General features: G+C 35.3%; 1 protein-coding gene across 1 annotated transcript in view; it reads left to right on the top strand.

Moving 5' to 3' along the window:
* LOC105533662 (ankyrin repeat domain-containing protein 36C-like) overlaps positions 1-10,824 on the top strand; it is a 172,735-nt gene that overhangs the window by 125,232 nt on the left and 36,679 nt on the right. The window contains exons 40-49 of the mRNA XM_011972131.1: positions 1,087-1,115; positions 1,209-1,281; positions 2,934-2,962; positions 3,057-3,129; positions 4,781-4,809; positions 4,904-4,976; positions 8,515-8,543; positions 8,638-8,710; positions 9,488-9,516; positions 9,611-9,683. Of these exons, the coding sequence (XP_011827521.1) occupies positions 1,087-1,115; positions 1,209-1,281; positions 2,934-2,962; positions 3,057-3,129; positions 4,781-4,809; positions 4,904-4,976; positions 8,515-8,543; positions 8,638-8,710; positions 9,488-9,516; positions 9,611-9,683 (510 nt within the window). The remainder of the gene's footprint in view (positions 1-1,086; positions 1,116-1,208; positions 1,282-2,933; positions 2,963-3,056; positions 3,130-4,780; positions 4,810-4,903; positions 4,977-8,514; positions 8,544-8,637; positions 8,711-9,487; positions 9,517-9,610; positions 9,684-10,824) is intronic.

The following is a 10,824-nucleotide window of genomic DNA, read 5'->3' as shown; positions in this document are numbered from 1 at the left end:
ATTTGATTTTGGCAGCTCCAGGAACTACTGGAAGCAGGAAACAGTGCTAGAATTGGGATAAACCACAGTGACTCCTTACTCTTCTTTGTTACTATTAGGCAGCAGAGATACATGTTTTGGTGATTTTACTTATAATAATGAGATAAACTTGAATATGAATACATTGACTTGGTTGTTCAAGGAGCTAACTCTTGGATAAAATACCTAGTCAGTGAAACTTCTTTAGAGAATAGTGTGATATTCCCAACAAGACTATTTTAGTAACAAAAATTACGTTGAATTCAAATTAACTCCTACAATGGTCATTTTCAATGAATATTGGAGAGTTTTCTGAATGTAAATTTTATTAATATCTAATGCTGGTAATGGTGTAACTTTGTAGATGTATGTCAAAATTGGTAATTCATGATGTTTTTATTGAGGCTAATATATTATTTTCTGTTACTGTGAATGTTTGAAGAAACTTTCAGAAGGCTAAACTAGCAGATACAAGAAAGTTAGCCAAATTATTTCACCACACGGGAGTGAGAAAAAATGAATATTATCTACTAGGTTTCAACAAACATATATCCAATCTGATCAATTTAGGACACTTCCACTGAAGAGACGTGAAGTGTCATTGTAATTGTGTGCCTTCCCAGTTATCAGACGAGTTAAAGAGCGTGATGAATGTTTGTAGTATAATTATGTAAATCCTTCTGATTTCCTGCATGAAAGACATGCGGGATCGTGTACCACCTGCTTTGACGTTGATTCTCAGGTGTATGAGTTGCTTCACTGATTTAGGTCACATTTGTCCTCATCACTGGGCATATCCACATTGATATTGACACAGTTTTATTTTAGTTTTAGACATACGACAAATCATACCGTGTTTGCAATTGTAAGGGTATATTTCATGAAGCCTATGTTCACTTTTGTCAGTGTATTTCTGTCATGTTCCAGTCCCCAGAAACAAGGTAGAAAACAGCAAAGCCTACACTAATACAGGCAGGAGGATACAGCTTGGTGCTAACATTGTATGCCTGTGTGGATAACTTTATCATATTTATATACGAGTGATTGTGTATCCCTTTTGCTTTTCAGTGTCTTCTCAGAAACCACCAGCCTTGAAGGTAATTAAATTTTCATTTATATTTTGTACTAGTAACTGTAGAGTCTATGAACCTACTTTATTTATTAATTATTTTGTTTCAAATTCCATTCAGGTTATAAGTGACGAGAAAGATTCTGTTTTGAATATAGCTACAGGAATAAAGGATGGACAAGAATCTGGGGCAGGTAATTCTGCAAAACACATTTAATGTCATGTTCAGTCCAGATAGAAAATAACTTCTCTTCCCTGAATAAATCAGCATGGGGCTAGTCGAAGCTACACATTCTGATTCAGCAGGCCTGACTTTCTTCATATGTAATAAGTTCTCTGGTGACGCCCATGCTGCTGGTCTCGAACATGATCTTCGCAGTAAGATTATAGACTTCCACACATTGAAATTGGGAAGAAGAAACATTGGAGAGCAGATCAAGATGTAAGGGGCTCAGGCGATAGCATAATTTTGCTTTAATTCTACAGCATATTTTCACCAAGGGTGGAAGGAGAAAGAGATGAAGTATAGATTTTATAGACATCACACCATACTGCTGAAGACAGACGGAAACTTGATCGTTAATAACTCGCGGACAATAGAACGAGAAGTATCCAGACCACTGATATAGCAATTAGTTTTCCCAAGGAAGTGGGTTTGTGAGGCAGGAAGGAGGGAAAAGAAGTTATTTATGTAATTTTGTGATTTCTGCTGAGGAAACCTGAGTGAATTCACTTCAGATGCATGTAGCATATTTGCAGAAAAAAGATTTCATTTTGGCAGCTCCAGGAACTACCGGATGCAGCAAAGAATGCTAGAATTGGGATGAACTTCAATGACTAATTACTCCTCTTTGTTACTGTTAGTCATCAGACTTACATGTTTCGTTGATTTTAGTTTTAAAAATGAGATACGCTTGAATATGAATACATTGGCTTCTTTGATCAAAGAAGTAACTCTTGGAAAAATCGCAATTTAATGATATTCTTTAGAGAATAGCATGATACTCCTAACAAGACTATTTTAGGAACAAAAATACTGTTGAATTCATCAACTGACCCTAAAAATGGTCATTTTCAATGAATGTTGGCGTGATTTCTGAATGGAAAAGCTCACTAATATCCAATTCTTGTAGGAGTTTTATTTAGCAGAAGTATGTCAAAATTAATAATTGATTATGCTCTTTATTGAGGTTTATATATTATACTTTGTGGCCATGAGTGGATGAAGAACTGTTCAGAAGGCTAAACTAGAGAATGCAAGAATCTTAGGCGAATTATGACACCACACGGGTGTGAGAAATAGTGAATATAATTTACTCAGATTCCAGAAACATATATCCAAGCTTATGAACTTAGGACACTTCCACTTAGAAGACGGGAAATGTCCATTCAACTAAAGTGTCATTGTAATTGTGTAAGTTCTCAGTTATCAGGCAAGTTAAACAGCATGATGAATGTTTGTAGTATAATGGTGTAAATCCTTCTGCTTTGTTGCCTGAAAGACATGCAGGATCATGTACCACCTGCTTTGACATTGTTTCTCAGGTGTATGAATTGCTGCTCTGATTTTACATCACATTTCTCCTCATCACTCGCCATATTCATATTGATATAGACACGGTTTTATTTTAGTCTTAGACCTACGACTAATCGTACCATGTTTAAAATTGTAAGGGTATATTTGGTGAAGCCTGTATTCTTCTTCAGTGTATTTCTGAAGTAGAAAACATCAAATCCAACGCTAATACAGGCAGGAGGATACAGCTTGTTGCTAACACCTCATGAATGTACAAATAACATTATCTTATGTTCATATGATTGATTATGTGTCCCTTTTGCTTTTTAGTGTCTTCTCAGAAACAACCAACCTTGAAGGTAATCAAACACTCATTTATATTTTGAACTTGTAACTGTATAGTCTATAATCTATACTTTATGTATTGATTATTTTGTTTCAAATTCCATTCAGGCTACAAGTGACAAGGAAGATTCTGTTTCGAATATAGCCACAGAAATAAAGGATGGACAACAATCTGGGACAGGTAATTCTGCAATACACATTTAACGTCATGTTCAGTCCACATAGAAAAGAACTTCTCTTCCCTGAGTAAATCATCGTGGGGCTCGTCGATCTCACATTCTGATTCAGCAGACCTGAGATTCTTCATATTTAATAAGTTCTCTAGTGACGCCGATGCTGCTGGTCTTGGACATGACCTTCCCGGTAAGATTATAGACTTCCACACATTGAAATTGGGAAGAAGAAACATTGGAGAGCAGATCAAGATGTAAGGGGCTCAAGGGACAGCATAATTTTGCTTTAATTCTACAGCATGTTTTCACCAAGGGTGGAAAGAGAAAGAGATGAAGTATAGATTTTGTAGACATCACACTGTACTGCTAAAGACAGACGGAAACTGGATCGTAATAACTTGTGGACACTAGAACGAGAAGTAACGAGACCACTGATGTAGCAATTAGTTTTCCCAAGGAAGAGGGATTGTGAGGTAGGAAGGAGGGAAAAGAAGTTATTTATGTAATTTTGGGTTTTCTCCTGCGGAAACCTGAGTTAACTTACTTCAGGTGCATGTAGCATATATGCAGAAAGAAGATTTGATTTTGGCAGCTCCTGGAACTACAGGATGCAGCAAAGAATGCTAGAATTGGGATAAACCACAATGACTAATTACTCCTCTTTGTTACTATTAGGCATCAGACTTACATGTTTCGTTGACTTTAGTTTTAAAAATGAGATACGCTTGAAAAAGAATACATTGGCTTCTTTGATCAAAGAGGTAACTCTTGGATAAAATTGCAATTTAATGAATATTCTTTAGGGAATAGCATGATACTCCTAGCAAGACTATTTTAGAAACAAAAATACTGTTGAATTCATCAACTGACCCTAAAAATGGTCATTTTCAATGAATGTTGGCGTGATTTCTGAATGGAAAAGCTTACTAATATCCAATGCTTGTAGAAGTTTTATTTAGTAGAAGTATGTCAAAATTAATAATTGATTATGCTCTTTATTGAGGTTTATATATTATACTTTGTTGCCATGAGTGGATAAAGAAATGTTTGGAAGGCTAAACTAGAGAATACAAGAAACTTAGGGGAATTATTACACCACACAGGTGTGAGAAATAATGAATATTATTTACTCCGATTCTGGAAACATATATCCAAGCTGATCAATTTAGGACACTTCCAACTTAAAGGCGTGAGATGTCCATTCAACTAAAGTGTCATTGTAATTGTGTAAGTTCTCAGTTATCAGGCAAGTTAAAGAGCATAATGAATGTTTGTAGTATGATGGTATAAATCCTTCTGCTTTCTTGCCTGAAAGACATGCAGCATGTACCACCTGCTTTAACATTGATTTTCAGGTGTATGAATTGCTGCACTGATTTTACATCATATTTCTCCTCATCACTCAGCATATCCATAATGATATAGACCCGGTTTTATTTTAGTTTTAGACGTATGACTAATCATACTATGTTTGAAATAGTAAGGGTGTATTTCGTGAAGCCTGTATTCCTTTTCTTCAGTGTATTTCTAAAGTAGAAAACATCAAATCCTACACTAATACAGGCAGGAGGATACAGCTTAATGCTAACACCTCATGAATGTATGAATAACATTATCTTGTGTACATATGAGAGATTATGTGTCCCTTTTGCTTTTTAGTGTCTTCTCAGAAACAACCAGCCTTGAAGGTAATTAAACTCTCATTTATATTTTGAACTAGTAACTGTATAGTCTATGAACTGTACTTTATGCATTGATTATTTTGTTTCAAATTCCATTCAGGCTACAAGTGACAAGGAAGATTCTGTTTCGAATCTAACCACAGAAATAAAGGATGCACAAATATCTGGGACAGGTAATTTTACAATTCGCATATAATATCAGGTTCAATCAAGATAGAAGAGAACTTCTCTTCCCCAAATAAGTGAGCGTGGGGTTCGTCGAAGGTTCGCGTTCTGTTTCAGCACGCCTGAGATTCTTCCTTTGTAATAAGTTCTCGGGTGAGCCTCATGCTGGTGGTCTTTGGCCGTGATCTGAGTACTAAGATTATAGACTTCCCTATTTTGAAATTGGGAAGAAGAACCATTGGAGAGCGGTTTAATACATAAGAGGCTCAGGAGACAGCATCATTTTCCTTTAATTCTACAGCATGTTTCCATCAAGAGGGGAAAGAGAAAGAGATGAAGTAATAGATATTACAGACATCAGATCGTATTGCTATGAACATAGGCAAAAGTAATCCTAATACCCCAAAAACACTGTAGAATGAGAACTAACAAGATCAATGATGTAGCAATTATTTTGCTCAAGCAAGAGGAATTGTGAGGCAGGAAGTAGGGAAAAGATGAGGTTATTTATGAAATTTTGGGGTTTCCGCTGAGGAAACGTGAGTGAACTCACATCAGATACATTTGGAATATTTGCATAAAAGAATATTTGATTTTGGCAGCTCCAGGAACTACTGGAAGCAGGAAACAGTGCTAGAATTGGGATAAACCACAGTGACTCCTTACTCTTCTTTGTTACTATCAAGCATCAGAGATACATGTTTTGTTGATTTTACTTATAAAAGTGAGATAAACTTGAATATGAATACGTTGCTTTCGTTGTTCAAGGAGCTAACTCTTGGATAAAATAGCTACTCAGTGAAACTCCTTTAGAGAATAGTGTGATATTCCCCACAAGACTATTTTAGTAACAAAAATTATGTTGAATTCGAATTAACTCCTACAATGGTCATTTACAATGAATATTGGAGTGATTTCTGAATGTAAATTTTATTAATATCTAATGCTGGTAACAGTGTAACTTTGTAGAAGTATGTCAAAATTGGTAATTCATGATGTTTTTATTGAGGCTAATATATTATTTTTTGTTACCGTGAATGTTTGAAGAAACTTTCAGAAGGCTAAACTAGCAGATACAAGAAAGTTAGCCAAATTATTTCACCACACGGGAGTGAGAAATAATGAAATTATCTACTAGGTTTCAACAAACATATATCCAAGCTGATCAATTTAGAACACTTCCACTGAAGAGACGTGAAGTGTCATTGTAATTGTGTACCTTCCCAGTTATCGGACGAGTTAAAGAGCGCGATGAATGTTTGTAGTATAGTTATATAAATCCTTCTGATTTCCTGCATGAAAGACATGCGGGATCGTGTACCCCCTGCTTTGACATTGATTCTCAGGTGTATGAGTTGCTTCACTGATTTAGGTCACATTTGTCCTCATCACTCGGCATATCCACATTGATATTGACACGGTTTTATTTTAGTTTTAGACATATGACAAATCATACCAAGTTTGCAATTGTAAGGGTGTATTTCATGAAGCCTGTGTTCCCTTTTGTCAGTGTATCTTTGTCATGTTCCAGTCCCCAGACACAAAGTAGAAAACATCAAAGCCTACACTAATACAGGCAGGAGGATACAGCTTGGTGCTAACACTGTATGCGTGTATGGATGACTTTATTATATTTACGTATGAGGGATTATGTATCCCTTTTGCTTTTCAGTGTCTTCTCAGAAACCACCAGCCTTGAAGGTAATTAAATTTTCATTTATATTTTGAACTAGTAACTGTAGAGTCTATGAAATATACATTATTTATTGATTATTTTGATTCAAATTCCATTCAGGCTACAAGTGACAAGAAAGATTCTGTTTCGAATATAGCCACAGAAATAAAGGATGGACAAAAATCTGGTACAGGTAATTTTACAGAACACATTTAGTGTCATGTTCAGTCCAAATGTAGAAGAATCCTCTTCCCTGAATAAATAGCGGGGGACTCGTTGAAGATGTACATTCTGAATCAGCAGGCCTGAGATTCTTCAGTTGTAATAAGTTCTTGGGTGATGCTGATGCTACTGGTCTTAGACATGATCTTCACAATAAGATTATAGACTTACCCACATTGAAATTGGGAAGAAGATACCTTGGAGAGCAGGTCAAGACATAAGGGGCTTAGGGGACAGAATACTTTTGCCTTAATTCTACAGCATGTTTTTACCAAAGGTAGAAGGAGAAAGAGATGAAGTATAGATTTTACATTCACATCGTACTGCTGAAAACAGACAGTAAAGTGATCGTAATAACTCGTACACAGTGTAGAACAAGAACTAATGAGTCCACTGATGTAGCAATTAGTTTTCTCAAGGAAGAGGGATTGTGAGGCAGGAAGGAGGGAAAAGAAGGAGTTATTTATGTAATTTTGGGTTTTCTGCTGAGGAAACCTGAGTGAACTCACTTCAGAGGCATTTGGCGTATTTGCATAAAGAAAATTTGATTTTGGAAACACCAGGAACTACAGGATGCAGGAAAGAATGCTAGAATTGGTGTAAACCACATTGACTAATTACTGCTCTTTGTTACTATTAGGCATGAGACTTACATGTTTTTTTGATTTTAGTTGTAAAAATTGGATACAGTTGAACGTGAATACATTTGCTTCTTTGATCAAAGAGCAAAGTCTTGGATAAAATAACTATTTAATGAATATTCTTTAGAGAATAGCATGATACTCCTAACAAGACTGTTTTAGAAACATAAGTAATGTGGAATTGATAAACTGACTACTTGGTCATTTTCAATGAATATTGGTGTGATTTCAGAATGGAAAAACTTATTAATATCCAGTGCTTGTAGCAGTTTTATTTAGTAGAAATATGTCAAAATTAATATAATTGAGGATGCTTTTAATTGAGGTTTATGTATTATACTTTGTTGCCATGAGTGGATGAAGAAATGTTCGAAAGGCTAAACTAGAGAATACAAGAAACTTAGGCAAATTATTGCATCACATGGGTGTAAGAAATAATGAATATTATTTACTCGAATTCAGGAAACATATATCCATGCTGATCAACTTAGGACACTTCCACTTAAGAGATGTGAAGTGTATGTTCAACTGAAATGTCATTGTAATTGTGTACCTTCTCAGTTATCAGGCAAGTTAAAGAACGTGATGAATGTTTGTAGTATAATAGTGTAAATCCTTCTGATGTATCACATGAAAAACATGTGGGATCATGTACCACCTGCTTTGACATTGATTCTCAGGTGTATGAATTGCTGCTCTGATTTTAGATCACATTTGTCCTCATCACTCGGCATATCCACATTGATATTAACATTGTTTTATTTTAGTTTTAGACATAGAACAAATCATACCAAGTTTGCAGTTGTAAGGGTATATTTCGTGAAGGTTGTATTCCTTTTTTTTCAATCTATTTCTGTCGTGTTCCAGTCTCCATACACAAAATAGAAAACATCAAAGCCTACACTAATACAGGCAGGAGGATACAGCTTGATGCTAACACTTCATGAGTATATGAATAATATTATCATATGTACATGTGAGTGACTATGTATCCCTTTTGCTTTTCAGTGTCTTCCCAGAAACAACCACCCTTGAAGGTAATTAAACTGTCTTTTATACTTTGAACTATTAACTGTATAGTTTATGAAATATACTTTTTTTATTGATTATTTTGTTTCAAATTCCATTCAGGCTACAAGTGACAAGAAAGATTCTATTTCGAATATAGCCACAGAAATAAAGGATGGACAAGAATCTGGGACAGGTAATTTTGCAAAACACATTTAATGTCATGTTCAGTCCAGATAGAAAATAACTTCTCTTCCCCCGAATAAATCAGCGGGGGACTCATCGATGCTGCACATTCTGATTCAGCAGGCCTGAGATTCTTCATATGTGATAAGTTCTCAGGTGACACTGATGCTGCTGGTCTTGGACATGATCTTTGCAGTAAGATTATATATTTCCCCATGTTGAAATTGGGAAGAAGAAATATGGAGAGCAGGTCAAGACATAAGGGGCTCAGGGGACAGCATAATTTTGTTTTAATTCTACAGCGTGTTTTCTTAAGGGTGGAAGGAGAAAGAGATGAAGTATAGATTTTACAGTAAGAGCATGATGAATGTTTGCAGTACAATGGTCTACATCATTCGGGTATCTTGCATGAAAGACATGCGGGTGCATGTACCACCTCCTTTGACATTGGTTCCCAGGTGATTGAGTTGCTTCTCTGATTTTAGACCACATTTGTCCTCATCACTTGACATATCCTTATTGAAATTGACACTGTTTTATTTTAGTTTTAGTCATATGACAGATCATAATATGTTTGAAATGATTAGTGTATATTTCGTGAAACCTGTATTCTTGTTTTCTTCAGTGTATTTCTGTCATGTTCCTGTCCCAAGATACAAAATATAAAACATCAAAGGCTTCACTAAGACGGGCAGGAAGATGCAGCTTGATGCTAACACTGCATGAATGTTTGAATAACTTTATCATATGTACATGTGACTGATTATATATCCCTTTTGCTTTTCAGTGTCTTCTCAGAAACAACCAGCCTGGAAGGTAATTAAAATCTCGTTTGTATTTTGAACTATTAACTGTATAGTGTATGAAATATACTCTATGTATTGATTATTTTGTTTCAAATCCCATTCAGGCTACAAGTGACAAGAAAGATTCTGTTTCAAATATAACGACAGAAATAAAGGATGGACAAATATCTGGGAGAGGTAATTTTACAATACACATTTAATGTGATATTCAGTCAAGAGAGAAGAGAAATTCACTTCCCCAAATAAATCAGTGGGGAGTTCATCAAAGCTGCACGTTCTGATTCAGCACACTGGAGAGTCTTCATTTTAGTAAGTACTCAGGTGACCCTGATGCTGCTGGTCCTTGGCCATGATCTGAGTAGTAAGATTATAGACTGCCCTACATTGAAATTGGGAAGAAGAACGATTGGAGAGCAGTTCAACACATAAGGGGTTCAGGGGACAGAATAATTTTGCTTTAATTCTAATGCATGTTTCCATCAAGAGGGGAAGGTGAAAGAGATGAAGTAACAGATATTATAGGCATCAGATCGTATTGCTATAAACAGAGGGAAAAGTGATCCTTATACCCCATAAACACTGTAGAATGAGAACTAACCAGACCACTGATGTAGCAATTATTTTCCTCAAGGAAGAGGGATTGTGAGGCTGGAAGGAGGGAAAATAAGAAGTTATTTATGTAATTTTGGATTTTCTGCTGAGGAAACCTGTGTGAACTCACTACAGATGCATTTTCAATATTTGTATAAAAGAAGATTTGATTTTCGCTGCTGCAGGAACTACTGGAGCGGGAAACAATGCTAGAATTGGGATAAATCACTGTGACTCCTTACTCTTCTTTGTTACTATTCGGCATCAGAGATACATGTTTTGTTGATTTTAGTTATAAAAAATGAGATAAACTTGAATATGAATACATTGCCTTCCTTGTTCAAGGAGCTAACTCTTGGATAAAATAGCTATTTAATGAAACCTCTTTACAGAATACCATGATACTCTCAAGAAGACTATTTTAGAAACAAAAATTATGTTGAAATCTACTTAACTCCTAAAATGGTCATTTTCAATGAATATTAGAGTGATTCCTAATGTAAAATTTACTAATATCTAATGCTTGTCGCAGTTTTACTTTGTAGAAGTATGTCAAAATTGATAATTGATGATATTTTTATTGAGGCTAATATATTATCCTTTGTTGCCATGAGTGGATGAAGAAACTTTTGGAAGTCTCAACTAGCGAATACAAGAAATTTAGTCAAATTATTACACCTCACGGGTGTGAGAAATAATGAATATTATCTACTAGATTTTAGCAAAC

This window comes from Mandrillus leucophaeus, unplaced genomic scaffold (assembly GCF_000951045.1).
Source record: "Mandrillus leucophaeus isolate KB7577 unplaced genomic scaffold, Mleu.le_1.0 Scaffold1275, whole genome shotgun sequence".
NCBI classification, from domain to species: domain Eukaryota; kingdom Metazoa; phylum Chordata; class Mammalia; order Primates; family Cercopithecidae; genus Mandrillus; species Mandrillus leucophaeus.
Note: the sequence above shows the minus strand (reverse complement) of the source record. Positions and strands in the feature narration are given on the sequence as shown.